Here is a 26,142-nt window from a genome sequence, read left to right on the forward strand (position 1 = left end):
CCTCCTAAAATAAAAAAGGAGGATGGGGTGCATTTTTACATTAAGTGAAACTATAGATTTTCTAATCACAGAAAGTCCAGTTTAAATAGCATTAAAAGGGGTTTGTACTCATTTAAGACACATTATCATAGGACAGGCACAGTAGACTGCTTCAGATAGGTAACTGGGCTAATTAGGGCAGCAGCCACAATGTGAATTCTTGCCACGACTGCTTGCAGTTCTACCAAGATAGCAGCAGAAGTGCAACCGCCTGCAACATGTGAACACAGCCTAAATGAAATTTGTTCCCCTTTATTTACAGCAACTGAAAACAGAAGTTTTTGTCATTATTTAGCAAAATAGGTTCATTTTTAAATATATTTTCTAGATATCCTTTTATTAACCTAATGGGACGTTTATTAAAACGTGTTAATTATTTTACCTTTGAATTTTCCATAACACTTTCAATGCAGTCAAAATAGGACAGGTCACTGACTGGCTCATTGGGATTCTCTAGCATTCCCTTCACAGTCTGAAACAAAGAAGAGTGTATATATAATTGAAATTGTTCCAGAAAATGAAGTATTTCTCACAGAAAATTATTGCAATTACACGGTTTGTTAGACACATTTATTTCCTTTGTGTGTATTAGAACATCACCAAAAAACAAGAAAAAAAAAAAAGACAAATGCGACATAATTTCACACTACAACTCAAAATGGACAGGACAAAATTGTTGGCGCCCTCAAATTAATATTTGATTGCACACCGCTGGAAATAAATACAATCAATCGCTTCCCATAACCATCTACAAACTTCCTACACCTCTCAACTGGAATTTTGGACCACTTTTCTTTTGCAAACTGCTCACGTACATTTTAGTCTAGATTTTTTTCATGCATCTCTGTCAGCAGTGGGGTGCTCCTGGGTCTCCTGCCATTTCATTCCCATCATATCAGTGCTGTAGAGTCGGTGTTGAAATCATGGAGTCGGAGTCTGTGCCCATTTTGGACACTATATAATAAATAGGTACAGTAGTTTTAATTCAGTATGTGCTGAACATTTTTTATAAGAATTTGTGAAGTTATGAAATTTCCTATAAATGTCTGTTCTGGTCCTGATCTAAGGTTCTCATCTTTTAGTGGGGATGAATCTTTCCTGCACTTTATGTACATGCTAAATAGTAACCAATACTGTGGAATCTGAGTTGGAGTCCTGGAGTCAGAAGTCAGTGAAACTGAGGAGTCGGAGGTTTGGCTTACAGACTCCACAGCCCTGCTTCAAATGTCGAAGGATAGTTTGCGCTGACACGGATGCACCCTGAGCATGCAGGACATACTGAATTTCTTTAACTTGTTGGGGCTGCTTATCCACCATCAAGACTATCCTGCACTGCAATCTTTCATCAATTTTCCTCCATGTCCAGGGAGATTACATACAGTGCTATGGGTTGTAAACTTCTTGATTATGTTGCGCACTGTGGACAAAGGAACCTCAAGATCTCTGGAGATGGACTTGTAACCTTGAGATTGTTGATACTTGTCTTTAATAATTTTGGTTCTCAAGACCTCAGAGAGTTCTCTCTTTCTGTTCTTCATGCTTAGTGTGACAGACACAATGCAAAGATTGGATCAAGGTCTCTTTTTGACTGGTTTCAGGTGTGATTTTAACTTCTATATCACTTCATTGGGGGACACAAGAAACCATGGGTGTAGGCTGCTGACATTATGCACAAAAAAATTAGCTCCTCCCTAGCAGTGTAAAGCCCACCAACCGACACAGAGTTAATCCGTTTAGCTTAGTGTCAGTATAAGGTGGACATGGGTCTTTCAGTAGACCAGCAAATACCTTGTTTTTTTGGCATTTTTTGATAATGATTTTCCTCTTTTTCAAAAGATTTCCTCTTCTAACCCTTGGAGGGAAAATTGTGTGGTCACTCTGTTATCCCACATAGAGACAGTACGGCATTGACTGACACCCAGTATCCTCATCTCATCTGTCTATCCGCCAAGACCCTAACACATGACATGTGTTCAGGTGATCCGGAGAATGGTCCTGGTGCCCCCTCTTTTGCCCGCTCACCTACCACATCTAGAGACGGCATCAAGAGGTACAGACGTCCCGCTTTCTAATGATATTTGGACATCTGATCGTATTCTGAAACATCTTCAGGGATGAAGAGGTACTTTTTTCCCTACAGGTCCCTCTCCCTCTGTTCCCCTGGGAAAGAAGAATCTTGCTCTTTATTAAGCTTTCAAGAATCTGGCTACATCAGTATTATAACTGGGAGTGCAGAGGTGTGTATGTCTGTCTCTGGGCATAAGGCACTTCCTACACCTTCTAGACCTCCGTGCCGCTCCCTCTCTCTTCGCCGGCCTTTTTTGTTGCTCCAGGCCCAGGCTTCCTTGTGGCCAAGGAGGATCTTTCAGCCCTGCCCCCCTCTTCTTTTACTCAGCCCTGACATGCCCTCTTTCTCATTCAGTGGAGTGGGAGAAAGTGCACCCTTTTCTTTCACGAGACCCACCTCTTCCTCCCCGTGGCCGCCATTTTCCGGCATCCGGACACCAGTATCTTTGAAGCCTCTCCAGCCAGCCTTACTGAGCCCTCATCACAGCAGAATCTTGGTTTCAGATTGACCTCAGCTCTCCTGTGGTTAACCTCTACTACGCAGACTGACATTCCCCTCTGCAAAACTTTTCTGTCCCCTATCCTCGGGCACTAGTGAGTCTGCTTATCTTCTGTCATGTCTAATTCTAGCCCACCAGCTTCTACAACTTGTAAAGCATTTTGATTGCACTTCCTGTAAGTGCAGACTCCCTTCAGGTCCAGTCTTCTCCATTGTCACAATTGCAACAAACCTTCTGTTTTCACTACCCAAGAGTCCCTCACCGCTTCCGGAGAGAGTGTCCCCCTGGACCCAGCGTGAGTGACTTCTCTTTCTCAATCCGTTGTGGATCTAACCAAGGTGTCTCAGACCGTGGCCATTTTGGGCTGGTGGCTTCTTTCTGCCTGTTCTTCCCAGATGGGAAGCTGGATTAGGACTTGGGTTCTAAAGACGACTCGGACCTGGACCCTAAAGGGCCTCTAACATGAGATACAGGGTTGAGAGTCTTACTGTGGCGGTCAATCAGACCCTTAATGTCAAGGATTCCCATACAGAACCCTCAGAACAGGCGGTATCCTTGAGATGGACAAGATGAACTCCCAGAGGTTTTGCCCCCCATAAGGAATTCAAGGAGGTCCTCACTAGAGAACAGGAAAACCCGATCAGACATATCCAGAGAGGGAAATGGCTTGGTATCTTGTATCCCTTCACCTCAGATCTTACTAAAAATTGGGCTGTTCCCTTCAGGCTGTTGACTCTCCAGTTTCCAGACTATCCACCAACATGGTCCTCTCCCTCTACTGACGGAGAATAACTTAAGGATCCCAATGACAGACTGATGGAGTCATTTGCAAAGTCAGCTTTGGAAGCGGCAGGTTACACCTTATGCTCTGCCTTTCCTATCACGTGGGTGTCAAAGTCTATAATATCTGCATGGGCTAAGCAACTCCGTCAGGGCATCCTTGCGGGAGCCGCTCCTGACTTAATGGACCAGATCTCACAAGCGGGAAAGTATGTAGTGCCCACCTCATTGGACACAGCTTCCTGTGCAGCTCAAGCATCCAGTAATATAGTGGCCATCCACAGAACCATCTGGTTATAGGTGTGGAAGGCGGTGTTGTCTTCTAAGAAGTCTCTGACCATTCTGCCCTTCCAGGGATCTCAACTGTTTGGTACCAAGCTGGACCAGATTATAATGGAGGCCACCAGAGAAAAAAGCCCTCTTCTTCCTCAGGCCAAACCTCAGCTCCCTTCCCCTTAAAGAAAAAAATTTGGCCCTTTCGTCCTTTTCGGCACTGCTCACCTGCGGAAGATTCTTCCCGCTAGGAGGGGGCGCAGGCACGACAGGAAAAAGAAATGCCTCCTTCAAACAGACACCCTCCTGGTGACCCCACAATGCCCAAGGCAGATCCTCCAGCAGCAGGCCTAGCTGATTCTCCTCCACATAGTGCTTCTTTGTCGCCCAGGGAGTCACCAGAGGAGGGTGGTCATCTCCTGATCTTCGAGGATGCCTGAGTCAGGGAGGTTGTATCTTCAGGATACAAGATTGAATCCCAAGTTAGACTCTGACTTTCATCTCAATGAGGACACCGTCCTCCCCTCTTTGTGACGATCTCCTGTTCATCCCTGGAGTATTCATTTAACAGGTTGGACCTGGTCTGGGTGATTTGCATTTACCTTACTAGGACCGCCCAATTTCAGAGGATGAATTCTCTATTTGTTATCCCTGAGGGTATTCGTACAGTTCTTTTGGCATCCAAGTATACAGTTGCTCACTGGATCTGGTCCGCGATCTTGGAGCTGTACCGGATTAAGAACAGAATGATGCCCCCCTGGGATTAAGGTCCACTTTACCAGAGAGGTGAGTGCCTCCTGGCCCGTTCACCATTGGGCATCCGGCTTACAGCTATGAATAGCGGCAACATAGTCTTCTATTCACACGTTCACCAAGTTCTACAGGGTCCATACCTATGCCTCGGCAGATGCCAGCCTAGGTAGGAGAATCTTACAAGCGGCAGTGGCTAGTCCTCTGACCTGAATTAAGTTTGTGCTGTTTCCCTCTCTAGGGACTGCTTTGGGATGTCTCATGGCTTCCTATGTCCCCCAATGAAGTGATAGAGAAAACAGGATGTTTGGTTACTCACCGTAAAATCTGTTTCACGGATCCTTCATTGGGGGGACACAGCAGCCTCCCAAGTCGGAGAACTGTAATGACTTACTTTTATTGATACAGTTTGGTGTTGTGTATTTTCTTCTATGTTCTTCCTCTACACGTTGCTTCTCCTACTGTTTTTTCACTAACTGATTAACTTAATGGGGTGTACACTGCTGGGGAGGAGCTAATTTTTGGGGCACAGTGTCCGCCTTATAGCGGCAGCAGCATACACCCATGGTTTCCTGTGTCCCCCAATGAATGCTCTGAGAAACAGATTTTACGGTAACAAAAAAATCTTGTTATTGCCCACACCTGTTACTTGCCACAAGTGAGTTTGAAGAGCATCACATGCAAGTTGTTTACGCACAAATTTGGAAAAGTGTCAACAATTTTGTCACAACCACGTTGGGGGTTTTCTGGAAAAAATATGTCCAATTTGCCTTTTTTGTTTTATTCCAATACACACAAAAGGAAATAAACATGTGTATAACACTTTCGGCCATGACTGTAGTTATTTTACATCTTTAAAATACGGTCCTGGTTCCTGCAGCAGCCAGCCATTACAGACTTAAAAATTAATGAGAATTTCAATACATTTATTCCTGTGATGATCCCATCGACATATTTGTGTTTTTCTTCTTTATATACCGTTTTACAAAAAACTTAATTCTCAGAAATTCTAAGTACTGAATGCAAAAAATACAACCACCTTCTCTCACTTTAATGTGTGTTTGCTAAGCTGACACTTTCCCACTTTCCATTGTACAATCTATTTTCAAAGGGAAAAGAAAGTATAAATTATGGGCAATTGCGTCCTATGAGATAGGGGTCATGTAAATATACTAGGCCTGTAGGTGGTATATCATGTGCTAGAATCAAATAACAGACCTCCAGCTCACGCAAAGCATTGTCACATTCTTTCTGTCCGGGGGCTTGCTGGGTGCATATGGTGATCAGTTGGTTTATGCTCTCGGTCACAGCCCTGGAAACATACAATAAATTTTCAGTAAGAAAAAACTGTACAGGCAGGTACTTCTCTTACATGTTGATGGAGAAGGCAAGTAAACTTGAATGTAACCATCAGGGTACTGATATATGAAAGTAAAATGGTGGGAAAGAGAATGAAGAGTGACATATTACAACAAGAGGAACAAAAACCAAAAAGAAGACAAGAACATTGGTAAGCCATAAGGGGGAGATATGTTAAAGAGAGACACTACAATCACTAGACAGTGAATGTGACGCTCACCTTGCAGCAGCTGCCAAAAGATTTTTGGCACTTGGTGCTCCAGAATCAACAGACAGAGACTTAGCGGCAAGGAGAAGTTTGCTGGAGGCCATGGAGATGGTTTTGAGATTTCCTATAACTTGCATCTGGTCATCTTTATTCTGTAGAAAGTTTGCAACACAAGAGAGGAGAAATTTCCAGAATCCACAATAACAGATTACATACAAAGACTATAGTGTAAGAGACACAGGTCACTTCTGGTACTCTTCTTCGCCATGCTTCCAAATAGACAATCCTCATAAAAAGGACCATGAGCTCTTCTTATCGGATTCTACCACCATTAATGTTCAGAGTCTGATCTCATTGTGAACATAAGTAATATTCAATATTTATGCCCTAAACAATTATCAACTAAACTACAGCTCCAGGTCACAAAACTAGAGGGACAGTATCACAAAAAAGAAATATTTAGTAAATTAATTTAATATTAATTTGAAATAACCTAGATACCATAACATATGTGCTCCATTACTCAAAAATAGCTGTCTTACTTGGTACATGGTGGACATTCAAGTAATCGTCCACGAGTTCAAGCTCAAAGGGGCATCATGAGAAAAGGACACTTACATGAAGTCCAACAATGACATGCCCCTAAAGTTGAATTATTCATTTCCTATTTATAAAGTGCTTACAGATTGTAGTGTATGGTGTCTTCACATGCACAAAGGCATTGAATACTTCTTATATTATTTTTTTATGTACTATACTATTTTCTGATGGCATTGACACAACAAAGACAACCTCCTGGAAAATGTCATCGCTGGTGTGATCAACTGAAAAGGTGTTGTTTTTTCACTGCATTAAGTAAGGTATTTACTTCTGCTCAAGTCGTAAACCAGGCATTTTCCTTGCAGAGGTCTATAGTACTACATGGCGGTTATTAGATTAATAGCCTACAGACAGCATGAGTCAGACAGGAGAGGAACCACTGGTATAAAGCGGCCCTCCACTCTAGCTTACAGACGGGAGTCCCTATTAGGGACTATGGATAAGTGTCATCTTTACAGTCATGGCCAAAAGGTTTGAGAATGACACAAATATTAATTTTTACAAAGTCTACTGCTTCATTTTTTCTAATGGCAATTTGCATATACTCCAGAATGTTATAAAGAGTGATCAGCTTAACAGCAATTACTTGCAAAGTCAATATTTGCCTAGAAAATGAACTTTATCCCCCAAAACACATTTCAACATCATTGCAGCCCTGCCTTAAAAGGACCAGCTAACATCGTTTCAGTGATTGCTCCATTAACACAGGTGTGGGTGTTGATGAGGACAGGGCTGGAGATCAATCTGTCATGATTAAGTAAGAATGACACCACTGGACACTTTAAAAGGAGGCTGGTACTTGGCATCATTGTTTCTCTTCTGTTAACCATGGTTATCTCTAAAGAAACACGTGCAGTCATCATTGCACTGCACAATAATGGCCTAACAGGGAAGAGTATCGCAGCTAGAAAGATTGCACCTCAGTCAACAATCTATCGCATCATCAAGAACTTCAAGGAGAGAGGTTCCCTTGTTGCCAAAAAGGCTCCAGGGCGCCCAAGAAAGACCAGCAAGCGCCAGGACCGTCTCTTAAAAGTGTTTCAGCTGCGGGATCAGGCTACCAGCAGTGCAGAGCTTGCTCAGGAATGGCAGCAGGCAAGTGTGAGTGCATCTGCACGCGCTGTGAGGCGGAGACTCTTGGAGCAAGGCCTGGTCTCAAGGAGGGCAGCAAAGAAGCCACTTCTCTCCAGGAAAAACATCATGGACAGACTGATATTCTGCAAGAGGTACAGGGAGTGGACTGCTGAGGACTGGGGTAAAGTCATTTTCTCTGATGAATCCCCTTTTCGACTGTTTGGGACATCTGGAAAACGGCTTATTCTGAGAAGACCAGGTGAGCGCTACCACCAGTCTTGTCTCATGCCAACTGTCAAGCATCCTGAAACCATTCATGTGTGGGGTTGCTTCTCAGCCAAGGGAATGGGCGCTCTCTCAGTCTTGCCTAAAAACACAGCCATGAATAAAGAATGGTACCAGAATGTCCTCCAAGAGCAACTTCTCCCAACCGTCCAAGAGCAGTTTGGCGATCAACAATGCCTTTTTCAACATGATGGAGCACCTTGCCATAAAGCAAAGGTGATAACTAAATGGCTCAGGGAACAAAACAGAGATTTTGGGTCCATGGCCTGGAAACTCCCCAGATCTTAATCCCATTGAGAACTTGTGGTCAATCATCAAGAGACGGGTGGACAAAAGAAAAACCTTCAAATTCAGACAAAATAAAAGCATTGATTTTGCAAGAATGGACTGCTATCAGTCAGGATTTGATCCAGAAGTTGATTGAGAGCATGCCAGGGAGAATTGCTGAGGTCCTGAAGAAGAAGGGTCAACACTGCAAATATTGACTTGCTGCATTAACTCATTCTGTCAATATAACCTTTTGCTACTCATAATATGATTGCAATTATATTTCTGTATGTGATAAAAACATCTGACAAACACACATAAAAACCAGAGGCCAGCAGATCATGTGAAAATATAATATTTGTGTCATTCTCAAAACTTTTGGCCATGACTGTAGAAGAACCAACTCTGTTGGATGATATTTAGATATAATGACACTTACTTAAAAAAAAATAAAAAAAAATAGGCCATGCAGGAGATCAAACAATGCTTTTGTGCCCATGGGAGGGAACATTTTATACTTCATTCTTCAAGGTCTGCATCTACTTCATTGTGTTGGATTAACCAGTTCCTTTTGAGTCAGGTTCCTCTTATTTGAATACCTTTACTCAACATAGAAAAATTATACTTTATGACTTGTTGCTGTGAGTTAAAACAATGGGGCTATTAAATATATATACTCCTGCACTATTCCCATATCCACAAATAATCACGAACCAGGAATAAGCTACGCTAGAATTATTTTGTATGATCCTAAAACGGTTTGCCCTTATAGTCTCTATTATTAAAAGGGGATTTGGCGATATGCTTTTTTTTGTGCTTCATATTTATCTGTGCATTATACAGGAAAAAAAAAATAACAGTGCAATTTTGGCACTACAGTCTGACCTGCGTCTGTCCAGCCATTTCAATTCCGGCATCAAGAAACTCATCAAAATCTTCACTAAATTTGCCAGAGGCAGCTGCCAACTCTCCACTTTGCCCCCGAGAAGCATGGACCACCTCTCCAGCTGACTGGTTCAGACCCTCCGCTGCTTGGTTTAATCCACTTTGTGCCTCCTGGAAAGACTTAGTGCTGGGAGGAAGCTAAACAGACAGATCGAACATGTCACGGTCATTTTAAAGAAGACGACAGACTGTAATGCAAGGTGTACTTGAACGGTAGTGTATATATAGGATTCTCTACACAATACATGCGTACAGCACTCAAAGTATTGTAAAGTGAGCATGGGACATCATCCTCAATAACAAGCTAGGTCTCAGTATCTCCTGCAATTTACCTGTGCACTACTGCAAAGGTTTATGTCACTATTTTACTAAACCCACACCAAAAAAAGACATTGAACACCCAAGGCAACCACTTACTGAATCCACAAGCAACTTCTTGCTGGACTCTCCAATGCTCTTAAGAGCCATGTCCACATCCTTCTGTCCCGGAAGACAATTCACGCAGTTGTTCAGTGAATGAGAGACCGCTTTAGCCACCTGAAAAAGAAAAAAAAAAAAAAAGTTCTCTCTATATATCTATATCTACAGTATTGTTATTTTACGGAGAATGTAATCATTTACCAAGATAGACAGTGGTCAGCAGTGGTGACAAGTGATTGGGGGCAGAATAGGACACGGAAACTTAGGGTGACATAAACCAACCTGTCTTGGCTTATTGGCTGCAAGTAAATTTGTGGGGAATTTTAATCACCAAATTGACCATTCCATCTTCTAAATTACTTGCTTGTAGAAGGAATCATTCAAGTTTGCGGTTTTACTTATTCAAAGTTAAATATATGTTAACCAAAATTAACCCTACTTTTTTTTTTACCTTTTAGATCAGTAGATCTACTTAACATATGGAATTTGTATTGTGAAATCTGATGAATGAGTTATTTTAACGGCAGGGCACACAAGCTATAGAAACTGTTTTAATTTTAAGAAAATGGTATGGTTTACTAAAATTTCAGGTAGATTTCTGAATTTACAGAAATCATATAAATGGATGCTCCTAGTATCTGTAGAAGATGCCTGACCTGTGCCAACCTCTGCTGGACCTCAGCATCCCCGGGGGCCACTAGCGCTTGCTTTGCCTCCTGAATGAGCTTGGCTGACCCATCCATTACATCTCTGGCGGAATCCAACATGTCATTTGCAGCCTGTGGATCACTAGTAGAAGCTGCAACCCCTCGCGCTGCCTGTGCCAAGGTCTTCAGAGCCTGTGCAGTTTCCCTTGCAGCAATACCTTCAAAGGAAAAAAAAAAAAATCACAGAAAGTACGGTAGTTATAGAAGATGAGAAATAGCAAATCAGTATGTCTGCGAAAAAACTAACAAGTACTGTCATGAGCTTACAGTGAAACTTGAAATAGAAAGAGAATTAGTTCTATATGGTGTACTTGGCAGCGGTCACTTATTCGCCATGAGAAAGTTTACACTTAGCCATCAATTATAGTGTCTGATTAAGTATTTCAGGGGTAAAGTCATAAGATCATTAATCATCATAGGAGGGAGTCCCTAAAGGTCAATCTCAAGGGAGAATGAACTGGCATCTAACCATCCACATATTGCATGGCATGACATTCATTCGAAAGGATACCAAATACTACTGCATAGAAAAAAGTATACCTGTGGCATATTCTGGCAAGAACAGTAGACTCTTCCTCAACAATCTTCATTATATGTTCTTTGGAGATGACTGCTTTATAGGTAATCAGGAGGTTTCCAGACTGCAAACTATTTATAAATGCAAGTAGCTCTAGCAATAACAACTCCTGCAATACCCTAAGTCTGCAGGGTCGGACTGGCCTGGCGGTGTACCGGTGAAATGCCGGGGGGGTCCAAGAGAGAAGGGGGAAAAAGAAACATTATTTTTAGGCGTAAGTGCACTTTAAAAGTGCAGGCAGTTATGACGCACTTCCGATGCGCTCGATAGTGTGTGTCTCACTACTATGGCAACACTCTCTTCTGGACATGATTTTTCACACCGTTTCAGTGTTATTCTAATTACATCCCTTTTTTTCTATATATAAACCCTTCTTCTTACCATTGCACACGAGCTCTTTCCACAGGTAACTTCTTTATCACAGCTCACACCGCGCTGCTCTCTAGTTGCCCACATCTTGTAACAATCCGTAAGCTTCCCCCTTTTTCTATGAAACTGCTGCAGACCCAGACTTTGAGCCTTCTACATCTAATCCTCATCTGTTCAGTCAAGCTGATCTGTGTGACTTGGTCAGAGATTTGAAGATGTCAAAGAAGCAGGCAGAATTATTGGGATCAAGGCTACAAGAACGGAATCTCTTATTACCGGGAACAAGAGTTTCTGTTTTTCGCAGTCGTCAAGAAGACTTTAATCAATTTTTCAACCATGTCGACAGTTTAACCTTTTGCAACGACGTCTTGGGGTTGTTTGGTGCTTTTGGATGCGAACATGACCCGAAGGAATGGCGACTGTTCATTGACTCGTCAGTTAAGTCTGAAGGCTGTTTTACTACACAACAGAAATATCTATTCCTTCTATACCCATTGGACATGCCGTACACATAAAAGAAACGTATGAGAATATGGAGTTACTGTTAACCCACAATAATTATAGAAATTTTATCTGTAACATATGTGGTGATCTAAAAGTTGTTGCACTCCTTCTTGGACTGCAGCTTGGATATACCAAGTATTGTTTTATTTGTGAGTGGGACAGTCATGCACAAGAAATGCACTATTTCAGAAAGGACTGGCCACTCAGAGAAAACCTGGTTGCTGGACAGAAGAATATTAAACATAATCCTCTCGTTGATCCAGCAAAGATATTTCTCTCTCCTTTGCATATTAAACTTGGGCTTATGAAGAATTTTGTCAAAGCAATGAACAAAGAATCGGAAGTCTTCTCTTATTTGCGACAGACATTTCCAAGAATAAGTGATGCCAAGATTAAAGAAGGTATTTTGATTGGCCCACAGATCAGAGATATAATGAATGATAGTAGCTTTGATGGTCTTTTGCAAGGTGCTGAACAAGCGGCATGGAGAGCCTTTAAAGATGTGATCTTCAACTTCCTTGGCAACAGCAGGGCACCGAACTATGAACAACTCTTGGACAACATGCTCACAGCATATTATTTGATTAAATGCAATATGTCACTAAAAATGCATTTTCTACATTCTCTCTTGGACTTTTTTCCAGCCATTCTTGGTGATGAACAATGGTGAAAGATTTCACCAAGACATTGCACTGATGGAGAAAAGGTACCAGGGAAAGTGGAGTACGTCAATGCTGGATGACTATTGCTGTTATCTTATTCAAGAAGCATCTGACACGGATTATAAATGAAAGTCGTCTGCAAAGCACTTTTGAAAAATTGTTTTTGCTACTGACATTGATGCACATGTATGTAGTGTCTCGGACGTCATGATGTAGAGTATAAACTGTTGTTTCTTAAAAACCTTACGTGATACAGACGTTTGGAGCACTTCATTCGTGTTCAGCATATCAAAATCTATAAGATACAATAAAATTTTCTCAGGGGACAAAAACTTCCCTGAAATTTGTTGCGCAGTTTTTTTATTTTCTTTTTATCCCAGTCTGAGGAAGGTCTGAGTTAAAGACTGAAAGGTCAAAATTACTGGGATTGTACTACGGTACTTTAATAAATTATGCTATAAAGAGTGGCAGAATTTTTTTCAAACATTAGATTATGTGCAGGGACGCACGCAGACGCTGGGTTCTTTACCTGACCCGCCAAGACACATATCAAGACGAACTCCGGCTGCAGCTGTGATAGGGCGCTCGAAGACATCACATAGCAGTGACGTTAAATGGTTGCCAGTTTATCAGAGGTCGCACGCTGATCACTACGGCCTTTGATAGGCCGGCCGCCTTTCAACATTACTGCTATGTGACCTCAGCGTGTGGCCTCTGATGGGTCGGCAGCCATTTTAATGACTGCACTGAATATGGAGATGCAAGAGAAAGCCAGTGAGCGCAGGAAGGTGAGAAGAATAACAGGATTTTTAGTTGCTTACCGTAAAATCTGTTTCTCAGCGCCTTCATTGGGGGACACAGGAACCATGGGTGTATGCTGCTGCCACTAGGAGGCTGACACTATGCAAATAAGAAAGTTAGCTCCTCCTCCGCAGTATACACCCCACCGACTGGCGCTCAATTACTCAGTTGGTGAGAAAGCAGTAGGAAATAGAATATAAAGTAAACCAACAATTCAACTAGAACTATATTACATAGAACAAAGTACAGAAGTTGAAAACATGGGAGGGTGCTGTGTCCCCCAATGAAGGCTCCGAGAAACAGATTTTACGGTAAGCAACTAAAAATCCTGTTTTCTCTATCGCTTCATTGGGAGACACAGGAACCATGGGACGTCCCAAAGCAGTCCCTGGGGTGGGAAACAAACTTCCATCACCACCGCCGCCTGCAAGATCCTTCTTCCTAGGCTGGCATCCGCCGAAGCATAGGTGTGGACCTTGTAAAATTTTACAAAAGTGTGAACAGAGGACCAGGTTGCAGCTTTACAAAGCTGCATCGCAGAAGCCCTGTGGTGCACCGCCCAGGATGTGACCACTGCCTGAGTGGAGTGAGCCTTAATCCCAGAAGGGGGTACTCTGTTCTTTATCCGGTAAGCCTCTAAGATAGCCGATCTGATCCAGCGCGCAATAGTCGCCTTGGAGGCCGACAGGCCTTTTCGAGCCCCATCTGGGATGACGAATAGAGTGTCTGTCTTCCGGAACGCATTGGTTCTAGCCAAGTAGACCTTCATCACCCTGACCAGGTCCAGTCTGTTCAAGGAACGTTCCCGGGGATGAACTGGAGCCGGGCAGAAAGAAGGTAGAACGAGGTTTTCATTCAAGTGGAAAGCAGATACCACCTTGGGAAGAAAGGACGGCGGAGGCCGTAGAACAACTTTGTCTTGGTGGATCACTAAAAAAGGAGGTTGACAAGAGCTGCCAACTCCGAGACACGTCGGATGGAAGTAATGGCCACTAGAAAGGCCACTTTCCAAGAGAGAAGAGAGAGAGAAACCTCCTTGAGAGGCTCAAAGGGGGAGCCTTGTAGAGCCTCTAAGACTAAATTGAGATCCCAGGGATCCACTGGAGCCCGATAAGGAGGAACTGCATGGGCCGCCCCTTGTAAAAAGGTTTTTACCTGCAGCCGAGAGGATAGCGTCTTCTGGAAAAGAATTGAAAGCGCCGAAACTTGCCCCTTTAGAGAACTAAGGGCCAGTCCCCCGTCCAGGCTTACCTGGAGAAATGCTAGAAAGACATTGGGGAACGCGATTGGACTCACACCAACGAAAATATGCCTTCCACATTCTATAGTATATTTTGGAAGACGAATCCTTCCTAGCCCGGATCATCCTGTACCAGTTATGACTTGTATTGTTTAACATTATTGTACTTGTTTTTATTATGTATACCCCTCCTTACATGTAAAGCGCCATGGAATAAATGGCGCAATAATAATAATAATAATAATAATAATAATAATAATAATAATAATAATAATTACCCAATCTGAAAACCCTGACTTTTTCAGTACCAAGGTCTCAATGGCCACGCCGTCAAATTGAGCGACCGAGAATTGGGGTGGTAAATCGGACCCTGAGACAGCAGATCTGGTCTGTCTGGAAGTGTCCAAGGAGCATCCGCGAGAAGGTTGACGATGTCCGCGAACTAAGACTTTCTGGGCCAATCCGGGGCGATGAGGATGACTGGTACCCCTTCAGCCTTGATCTTCTTCAACAGCTTGGGAAGAAGAGGAAGAGGAGGGAACAGATAGGGGAGCGCGAACTGTGACCAAGGAATGGTCAGAGCATCGGCGCCCACCGCGAGGGGATTGCGGGCCCTGGATACGAACCGTGGAACTTTCTTGTTCAGACGGGACGCCATCAGGTCCACGTCCGGAGTACCCCAACGAAGGCAAATCTGTTGGAAGACTTCCTGATGCAGGGACCATTCCCCTGCCGCGAGGCCTTTGCGGCTGAGAAAATCAGCGGCCTCATTTTCCACACCTGGAATGTGTACGGCGGATATCGCTGGGACGGACATTTCTGCCCAATGAAGTATCTTGGATACCTCGGCCAACGCCGAGGAACTCCGAGTCCCTCCCTGGTGGTTGATATATGCCACTGCTGTGGCATTGTCCGTCTGAATCCGGATTGGCAGACCTTTGAGCAGCTTGTCCCAATGAATCAGGGACAGGAAAATAGCCCGTATCTCTAGGACGTTGATCGGAAGAGTCGCTTCCTGCCTTGACCAACGGCCCTGTACTGTGAGATGGCGAAACACTGCGCCCCAGCCCAGAAGACTGGCGTCTGTCGTCACCACTTGCCAATGCACTGGAAGGAACTATCGGCTCTGGGCGATAAGAGGAGATGTCAGCCACCAATTGAGGGAGAGCTTGACCTGAAATGAGAGTCGAATTGGAAGATCCAGTGAGGAGACAGACTTGTTCCACTGCGACAGAATGGCCCGCTGAAGCGGTATTGAGTGGAATTGGGCGAAGGGAATCACCTCCGACGTTGCAACCATCCTCCCTAGAACTCTCATGGCTGATCGGAGGGAAATGAGTCGGGGGCCCTGAAGCAAACGAACATCCCGCCGAAGAGTTACTCTCTTGTCGTCGAAAAGGAAGACCTTTGCCTGACGAGTGTCGAAAAGTATGCCTAGAAACACAAGGCGTTGTGTTGGAACTAGGCAGGACTTTTTTGTGTTGATGATCGACCCGAATCGAGCAAGAGTGTCGCAGACAATGGTCAGACTTTCGAGAGCCTGGGGCAAGGATGGAGCTTTGATGAGGATGTCGTCGAGGTACGGGAAGAGCACGAGACCTCTGATCCTCAAAATGCCTATCAACGCTGCAATGATTTTTGTAAAAGCCCTGGGGGGCGGTAGCGAGCCCGAACAGCAGGGTGACAAACTGAAAGTGATCCAGATGTATCGTGAAAAAAAAAGGAATTTTTGATGACCCAGGAAGATTGGGTCATGTAGACAGGCGTCTTGAATGTCTATGGAGCACAAGAACTCTTGTGCCTCCATGGAAGCGATTACTGAACAAAGGGACTCCATCCTGAAATGTCGCAGACGGACCCTTTTGTTCAGTAGTTTTAAGTCCAGAATGGGCCGAACCGTGCCTCCTTTTTTCAGCACTACAAACAGGCTTGAATAGAAACCTGTGAATCGCTCTTTTTCTGGTACTGGAACAATCACTCCCGACTTGAGAAGAGAGTCGATGGCTGTAAAGAAACCCGGAACCAAGGCGGGGTCTTTCGGGGGTCGGGAATCGAAGAATCGATCCCGAGGACGAGAAACAAATTCTATTTTGTATCCTGAAGATACAACTTCCCTGACCCAATCATCTTCCACCGAGGCAAGCCCTACGTCCCTGAAGGCAAGAAGATGGCCGCCCACCTGGGAGTATGCTCCGGTGTTCTGATTCCAGTCATGCGGAGGAAGATCTTCCAGGTCTAGGTCTGGTAGATCTACCCTGGGAAGAATGAGATCGCCAGGAAGGAGTGGGCCTAAAGGAGACTCTTTTCCTATCTTGGCGCGGTTGAGGCCTCTGCTGGTGGGAAGACGTATCTGCTGTCGTGAAAAGACGAAAAGGCCGAAAGGGTCGAAACTGACGTTTCGGAGGAGGTCGACGAGATTTTGATTGGGAAGAAGGGAGCTTGTGCCCCCAGTGGCATCCTTAATAATCTGGTCCAGCCTATCGCTGAAAAGACACGATCCCTGAAATGGTAAACTGGCGCAGCTCAGGATGCGGCATCCAAGGAGGCCGAGACCAAATATTCGCCTGCATGCGAAATTTGGTCGGCGAGATCCGCCAGCTGCTCTGGCTGGTCTCCAGCCAAAATGCCTTGGCGGAGTTCCTTCTCCCATTTCACTATGGCCTTAGAAGCCCAAGTAGAAGCAAAGGCTGGGCTTAGAACAGAAGAAGCCGCTTCGAAGGCTGACTCAGCAAAAGATTCTATGACTCTGACATTAGTGTCTGCTAGAGATGCTCCCCCAGAAATCGGAAGGACCGTGCTGTTAGATAGTCTTGAAACCGGAGGGTCCACAGTCGGTGAAGCTGACCAGTCTGCAATGAGTTCCGGTGAGAAAGGAAATAACACCCCAAGGCGTTTTCCTCTTTGAAAACGCCTGGTCGGATTTTCTCTCTCTCTGGAAAGAATTTTTTGGAACTCCGAATGATGAGCGAAGACCTTGGAAGGTGGTTTCGACCGTCTGAAAGAAACCTCCTGGTCCGCAGGAGAATCTTTGATATTGAAGGACTGGTAAATCGCTGCAATGAGGCTCTGAACTATATCCCTCATATCAGCGATTTGGTCCCAGTCTAGCTCCAAAACATCCTCGGAGGATCCATCCGAGAAAGTCTCGCCTGGCTCAGGGGAGGAAGATCTTGATAAGGGAGGCTGTTTGGATGGACTATGGGGAGATGCGGAACGGGAAGAGGAACCGGACCGGTGCTCCCGTCTGGCTCTTTTGCGGCTAATATTAACAGGCTCGACCGGAGCATCCTGTGATCTGCTGGGTCCTGCAGAAGTCTGTAGTGGCAACTTATCCAGTACAGACACCAAGATCTGGGACACCTTGGTGAGATCCGCCACAGATTGAGACAGAGAGGAAGCCCACCCTGGGATAGGGGCCTCAACCTCACTCGGGACAACCGGGGGCTCCTTGACAGTGGGTTCAGTGGGCTTGCTGCAGTCCTGACAGAGGGGAGAGGACTGATCTGATGGAAACTTGCGTTTGCAAGAACAACATGCAAAATGACTGACTACCACAGAGGAAGAAGCAGAGCGAATTGGTTTAGAATTAGACATTATGAGCTAACCCACTAACAGCGCCAGACGGTTAGGGGATGGAGAGCTGAGGAGGGTGTCAGTCTGCAGCGCAGAGCTACTCATGGAACCTGTGTACACAGCACGCTGAAGCGGAGACGAGCAGCTCACAGGCTGAAGAAAAACTGAGGTAAAAACATGCTCCTGAATACTGTGGGCGGGAATCAGCTCACCAGAGAGGGGGACGGAGCTAACCGCTCTGTTAGGAGCATAAGAAAACTCCACTCCCTCCTATCCTGGGAGGAGTGGGCGGGCCCCTGTGACGCCTCTAACCCTCAGAGAAGCTGCGGGCCGTGCCAGACGGGCGGGACTGTTCCTCAGAAGAAAAAGCCCACCTGAAAATGAGGGCGTGGCCTCGCCTCAGAACTAGGCCCGAACTGAAGCCGGGGCCTGGATTAGAAACGGCGGCCGCGGGAGAGCGCGGGGCGGCGCGGAGGTCTAAAGAGAACCGCAGTTTCACTGCGATGGTGCTGAGAACGCTAAATACAGGTAATGCCGCTCAAGGAAGCTTGCCCGTTCCCCACCACCCAGGGGGATTACTATCATGGGAAGGAGAGAGGGGTTCAGCTTGCTAATACTTACCTCCTGCAGTCCTGACTTACCCTATTTCCAGTTGCAGACCGTGTCTCCATCCACAGACAGGCTCTGGTAGGCGAGTGGGTGAGAGACAGAAGGCGAACACGCATAAGTGTTCCTGGCTGGTAGACATATGAGGAGTACACGCCGTACTCATAGTTTCTTTGTGGGAATACAGATGTGGCTATTCACGCTGTATCCCTCCGGAACCTGTAAAGAAACGACACACACTGAGGTAGATAAGGGTCTAATGAAAGACCCGTGTCCAGCTCCTACTGACACCAAGCTAAACTGTAATTGAGCGCCAGTCGGTGAGGTGTATACTGCGGAGGAGGAGCTAACTTTCTTATTTGCATAGTGGCAGCCTCCTAGTGGCAGCAGCATACACCCATAGTTCCTGTGTCCCCCAATGAAGCGCTAGAGAAATATTTTTTTCACACCCCTCTGTAATTGGGCAGGGTAGTGGTTATAAGGGCTGACATAGGGGCTAAAGTTGGGGGCAACATAGAGGCCCAGGACGGGGTGATATAGGGGGCATGAAATAAAGGGACCCAGGATGGAAACCTTATTAAAGTGGACATAGGCACCCATGATTGGGGAACCATAGGGGCTAAGGATGGGGGAAACATAGCGGCCCAGGATCTGGGACCTTATTAAATAAATCTGTGACATTTACTGTGTGGGGGCGAGGATGAGGAACATACATTATCGGTTTATGGTGGCAAGTGAGGGTCATAATTACTGTAGGGACCAAATAGGGGACATTAATAATGTAATGATGTAATTTAATTTACTTTCAGGGGTACTGAATTACATGGGGGGGGCGGAAAGAGAGGTATGTCCTGTGCTTGTGCAGGGGGACACTATGCAAATTGTCTCTGAAGAGAAGAACAGGGCTAAAACTCTAGTGCCACCTATTGGAAGTAGCAATCGTAAGTCAATATCGACCCTCTAAGGAGCCTTGCCACATGACTTAAGATAAAAGCCAAAACCAGTATTATGTTGTTTTTTGCCATCTGGCTTAGTGTAGAAGTCTGGGAAAAAAGTCGGGAATGTGCTGTAGAAGTGATCAGCTATAGATAATGGTCTTATATTCTGCAGAGACAAATCCTGGCTGGAAGAAGTGATGGCATTCTGTGCTGGATGAAGAACTTAAACTACCGATGTCACTGGTGAGTCAGTGTGTTACCTGTACACTGACACTACTGTATGTACAGAGCTCCTGTGTATAATGTCAGCTGTCAGTCAAGCAGGAGGAGACAGCACTGGGCAGGAAAAAGAGCTGGAATGGCAGAAACTTAAGATTTGTGAAGAAAAGCTGGTAAAATCATAGCGCAACTGGGTGTTAACTAGTTTATAAGAGGGATCAGGGTGCTGGGAATTGGTCACATGATAAGAATTGAGAGACACAACTTGCACAGCTTGAAAATGGCGGCTGCTGCAATTCGCTGACAAACTTCTTCATCAGGACAAACCACAGATTTGTGGTTTGTCCTGATACAGAAAATTGCTAACTTTGAAACGCGTTGACAAACCACACAGAAATATCCCTGTACTCCTGGTTTCATCTATCGGTATATCCTGGTTTCATCTACTAGAAATTTCAGATACATCACAGCCTTAAGCTTAATTTGCTTATCAAGTCACATGCCGATTTGTCAGTAACAGAGGAACAGACTGGTCATGTAAAGATATTACTGGACTTGTATTTGAAAAAGCTATATGCACATATAAATAGTTCTGGGGTGAAATCATGCTAGGAAATTCCCTTTGAATACTAGTAAGGAAAACATGAGAACGACTCAGCTATGCAGTAGCGCTCAATGTCAAGCAGCTGCTCCATAAGGAAAATACATTTTAGGTTATGAAAAAAAGTGATAAATCTCTAGAGCAGAAAGCAAAAAAAAATAAAAAATCCGACTTAGGCTATGTGCCCACGTTGCGTTTTAATCCGGACACTCAAAACCGGACTCCTTCCCAGAAATCGCACGTTTTTTCCGTGATTTTGCCGCGATTTTCGCGTGCGATATTCAAGCACTTTCCAAGCGATTTGAAGCATCGCTTGGAAAGTGATTGACAGGTTGGTCACACTCGTCAAACATAGTGTTTGACAAGTGTGACCAGCTTTTTACTATTGAGGCCACATATGCGGCATCAATAGTAAAAGATAGAATGTTAAAAATTATTAAAAAAATAAAAAAATTGGGGTATATTTACCTTCCGACGTCCCGCGCAGCCTCAGCGACGCTCCCGTTCCTAGCGATGCCTTACGAGACCTGTGATGACGTTGGTCTCGCGTTGCTATAGCGATCTCACGAAACGTAACCTGAGACTACGTCATCACAGGACCTTGCCGCAAGGCATTACTGGGAACGCTGAGGCCCGGGAAGGCTGCGCGTGACACCAGAAGTTAAATATACCCCGATTTTTTATTCTTTTTTTACAGGGGTATGGTACCCAGGGGCTGGAGGACAGTCTCCTCTCCTCCACACCATGGGTACCAACCGAACGAGACGCTTAACTTTGTGCATGGTGGGCACAGCCACAAGCGGGAAGTAAGCGGTTCTCATGCATTCCTATGGGTGCGGAATCGCGGCAATTCTTTGCGATTCCGCAAAAAATAATAAGCATGCTGCGTTTTTTCCACAATGCGATTCCGCCGCGGAAAAAAGCGCAGCATTAGCACAGCATGTGCCAAATGCCATAGGAATGCATTGGGTGCGTTCTGTACAAGTTTAACGTTTTCGCGCCGAAAGTCACGGCAAAAATGCTTAAAAATCGCATCATGGGCACACAGCCTTAAAAGCCATCTTTCCACATCTGCCCCAATCTTTGTGGGGATTAAATGATTGATTACATTATAACATAAAATAATTTCTAGCAATAACCAAAGTGACTGGGTCAAAGTCATCTGAAGCGATATCCAAGAGGAAGGCAAGAACACACCTTTTTATGATATAAAGTATACACTGATAAGCTAGTGATACGGATGCTGGCGGCACACCAAGACACATTACACAGAGGCCATTGTTCAGAATTACATTGTGTTCCTATGCGGAGGACATGAGACCTGCAGTGAATAGCACACAGGCCTACAGAAACAAAGCTCTACAACACTGAAAATAAACCACGGGAACAGAATGACAGCAATAATATTTTATGTTCGATATTTTTCAGTATATACCTTGCTGATGCTATTACAATGGATATCTTATAGCAGCAGGCAGACACACGCAGGGTAAATCCGTACACACTTAGTATAATGCCGCTCTGTAGAACGTGAGCAGCTTTCCTGCTTGTTACACGCTGCTTATCTAGACCATTTCTTCACTCCCCCGTCTTGGACCAAGATCAGAAAACATTGCGGCCAGATAATGCATTACTACACTGGAAGATACACTGGTGCCATTCTGTCTCACCAGCCTTCCCTGGCTGTCTGAGCTGTCTCTGTGCATTACTTCAAGAACTTTGTACAATCATTGATGCTGATCTGCCCAAGTCCCATTTCTAGGAGGGGGACAGTAATTTATCAGGCAGACTTATCTCCTGCACCAGTTACATCATAGAAGCCAGATGAGTAATGGACTCCTTTCAGGACAGAGAGTTTAAGTCACTTGGAAAGGAGAACTGAATATGGGGAGACATAGACAAAACAGTTAGTGAGGCCTCATCAGGGACAGGAGGTGGGAAAACTGCACACAAATGAGCTTTCCCTTCTCTGCGCTCTCCTAGAGGAGGAGTAGGAAATAATCGAACAGCACTATTTAAAGGGAACCTGTCATATTGAAAATGGTATTTTATCTGCAGGCCGGATGTTATAGAGCAGGAGGAGCTGATCAGACTGCTCTCTGTGCACTAAGCAGCCCACTGAACCTTCTCACTTCCTACCTATCCATCTAGCTCTGACCCCCTCTTCCTTGATGGACGTCCCTGTCTTACAGGAGGCAGAGGACAGCATAGATAGATGCAAAACAAGTAGGTGGGAAGGGGCACTGAACAGATCTGCCGAGATTCGCAAAGACTAACCTTGCTTTACAACATCAGATCCTGTAGGAGCCGTTGGTTGTGAAATCTAAAAAGTTACACAGCCGATCTCAAAGCTTAGGTCAATATAGACCTACCAGACCACATTGGTGGCCAGTTACAGGAGAGCACCTGCCAGTATAAGGATGATAGCCGAGTAAGAATGCTTGGCCATTTTTGGAACCCCCATAAAAGTAAATTAGGAGAAAGCTGCACAAAAACAGTCACCTCTCTGCTGACCGTGATTGCCAGACAGGATGCCCCATCCTCTAAATTGGTGCAGATCCCAAAAGGTGGCACTTGCACCTATCAGACCCCACACCTCTAATTCTGTAATGAAAAGTTATTCATATACTTTGCATATATTAACATGCTTTATATGACCGAGTTAGCGGCAGGAGACAGAAATTGTTTTAATTACCGGCCTATTCTTAGGATAGGCCATCATTATCTGATCAGAAGGGGTCAACACCACTGACAGTGGCTGTAAGTTCTCAGATGTGAAGAGGAACACAGCAGTTGAGCCTATCTTTAGTAGCCGTGGCCAGAAACTGGATAGCCACTCCCTATTCAACTGCCACCATAGAAATGATGGAGCTGCTGGGTTCCAGCACCATCTGAGAACTTCAAGCCACCAGTGACACCTGCAACAGCTGATCGGCGAGGGTGCCGAGTGTTGCACGTCCACCGATCAGATATACCATGGCTAGTCCATCAGTAAAACAGAGAAAAATAGTAGTGACCAAGATCTTTAAACTTGCATAGGCCTGCTCTCTGGACATAATTATTAGGCATGTGGGCAGGGGGAGGTCAGAACCCTATCTGCAGTCTCTAAATCCACTGACAGCAGGTAGAGATCTTGACATGGCAAAAATCATAAAACAAAAGTTGTGCATTGTAACTTTCATTATGCCCTGAATTTGATTTGTTACAACACATCTCTGTGGATAATTAAAGCGGAACAGTCATTATAATTATTTATTTTATAAACAAATAGTACACATGAAAATCACAAACTTTATGATCTCTTATCAGAGAAATCTGCTGTCACGACCGATTGCTCACTCTCAAAATTCTCAATCTGAAAACAGATTACTAAGATAGAAGATGGATATTGGTACTGATCAGATTTAATGTAGATGGGAGGAGGTGAGCTAGAGCTTCTCCCCACCTGCAGTATTCATAGAATCTTAGCAGCACCAACAGCCATCTCCAGTCCCAGTAATGGGAAAGTCTGTCTTCACTGCATACAGATTTTTCCCAGAAATTGAGAATTTTGAGAATCAACGAGGAAAGGAAAGAAGCAGTTTTCTCTGATATGATACATTACAAAGTTGCTTATTTTCACATTTACCTATTTATGAAATTATATTTCAAATGTTGTTAAAACTTTAAATATACACCCCGCAATTCTTGTGCGAACAGCTAAAATTTATTCTCCTAAACATTTGAACATAGTCAGAAAATCAATTCGAAAAGCAATGAAAATACAAAAGTTTACAAAATGAAATTCAAAGTCTTTATCTTAATTGAATTTATCCACTTTATCATGTAATAATGGGTACTAAGCCGATGCAATCCTGCTCGAGTTCACAAGAGGTTTTTGCCTTAAATGGATGGACTAACAGTGACTGATATTACGAGGTGAGCGAGAAAAAACGGGCAAATTTGTACTTGGCTAATATCAGACCCATGGTACATACTGTGCACATCCAGCTGCATGGGTGGATAAGCTTTATAGGGATGGGAAGAAAGGTGGACAAAAACCTGTGTGCATACTGGAAAGATAAATGCTCTCTAGGACTGGCATCTAGAATGAAGACCTTTAAAGCCCAGTTACTTGGCTGAGGATTCTTCTGCAGCTGTAACATTTTACAAGAAACTATGGAGTAAGTAATGAATGGCTATTTTCCAATCCTTCAGACTACACCCATCCTCCAAATGCTGCCCGATGCACAGGGCAGCGTCAAATAAGAGAATTAAAAGGACTGACATAACACTTCTCCATTCCTTACATAGCTTCAGCATTCTCATCATTTACAGAAACTTAATCACCGACTCAAGGAAATGGCAGCAGCTAAAGAAATTATTTGCTACATTCATTAAGTGTAGTTGTGAGATGCTTACATTCGGAAGAACAAGAAAAAAAAATGTTGTTACTACTAGAAAGACTGCGATGGAAAGCAATAACCTAATGTTACATCACAAAAGAGTAAGGGGGGATAATTTATTTAAAAGGGTTATCCCCATATAATTATGGCATATGGATTGCAGATACAGGTCCCAGCAATGGACGTGCGGACATGTCTCCGCAACGGGCACACATACCCTCAGACTTTTTTTTAAATTAGCGCAGGTACCGCTTGAAGAGCATCTGTTGATGAGACCCCCCCCAAGTCCACCCCTCACACCTTATATTGCTGATGTGCAACTATTCATCTTTTTGTCAAATATTTTTTTTTTTTTGCAATAAAGGAATTTGTTTTTCATATACCTCGATAGGAAGCTGTATATTTCCTTTATCGCCTTTCCTTTATCTCCTGCATATACCGGGCGCTGAGCAGTGACGTCGATCATAGGCTTCCACGACGAGCGTTCCTCGTAAAGGGTGAGCTGGCCTTTTTTCCTTCTACATGTTATATGTATATTAGCGTTATTGTGCGCAGCACATCGTGCGCATCCATGCGCATGCGTCCCTATGTTTAACATGACATACGCATGGTCATGCGTTTGCATGCGTTAGTGTGCGATTTCGTGCGCATGCGCTTTTTCCAGGTGTGCGTCTAGACGCGCCGGACGCAACATGTTGCATTTTTGGGTACGTCCAAAGGCGTCAAAAAACGCATGCGCACGGAATGCGTCAAACCAACGCATTACAATCTATGGGAACACAGGTGTGCGCATGGACATGCGTATGCATGCGTTTTAAGAGTAAACATGTCTAAATACTGCTTTAAACCACTCCCTACACAAAGAAACATTGTTTGATGGAGTCTGTTTCAAGGATTTTGCAAGGATTTTGCTCCTGTGAAATGTGACACCTAGGGAACGCATGCTCATAAAAAAACACAAACGCATGCAAAAACGCATGCGCGTTTTTGCATGTGCTTCTACTTGCGCACGATGCGCTGCGCACAAAGACGCAAATGTGAAACTAGCCTAACATGCATTGTGTATATGTATGTGTAACATACACACAGTATTTGACACAAACCTTGTGTGTGTAGCATCTGCATTTACAAACCCCGGCAGCGCAGACGAGAGTTCATAGGTGTAAACATGTCAGCAATCGCCCAACCAACGAGCAAAATGCTGCTTATTCATCTGGTGATTGGCTTGTTTAGGCCAGAACAGAAATCATTGTTCTCAGCAGCACATCGCCGGTGTAAACTGGGACAGCTTGATCTATTAGTGATTGATGGGCGCAGAACATTTTTTCTCATCCTGTATAAAGAGGTCGAGAAACAAGCACAGAAGGACTTCAATATTGTTATTCACAGTCGT

At 44.3% G+C, this 26,142-nt stretch overlaps 1 protein-coding gene across 2 annotated transcripts in view; it reads right to left on the bottom strand.

The window, feature by feature from the left end:
- Positions 1 to 26,142, bottom strand: part of TLN2 (talin 2) — a 320,242-nt gene that overhangs the window by 100,432 nt on the left and 193,668 nt on the right. For both annotated transcript variants that reach the window (XM_073579419.1, XM_073579418.1), the window contains 6 exons: positions 10,224 to 10,432; positions 9,565 to 9,684; positions 9,088 to 9,285; positions 5,989 to 6,128; positions 5,628 to 5,721; positions 422 to 511 (listed from right to left, as the gene is read on the bottom strand). In XM_073579419.1, coding sequence (XP_073435520.1) covers positions 422 to 511; positions 5,628 to 5,721; positions 5,989 to 6,128; positions 9,088 to 9,285; positions 9,565 to 9,684; positions 10,224 to 10,432 — 851 coding nt within the window. The remainder of the gene's footprint in view (positions 1 to 421; positions 512 to 5,627; positions 5,722 to 5,988; positions 6,129 to 9,087; positions 9,286 to 9,564; positions 9,685 to 10,223; positions 10,433 to 26,142) is intronic.

Source organism: Dendrobates tinctorius, unplaced genomic scaffold (genome assembly GCF_039654945.1).
Source record: "Dendrobates tinctorius isolate UK_male_01 unplaced genomic scaffold, ASM3965494v1 ptg000062l, whole genome shotgun sequence".
Classification (NCBI taxonomy): Eukaryota; Metazoa; Chordata; class Amphibia; order Anura; family Dendrobatidae; genus Dendrobates; species Dendrobates tinctorius.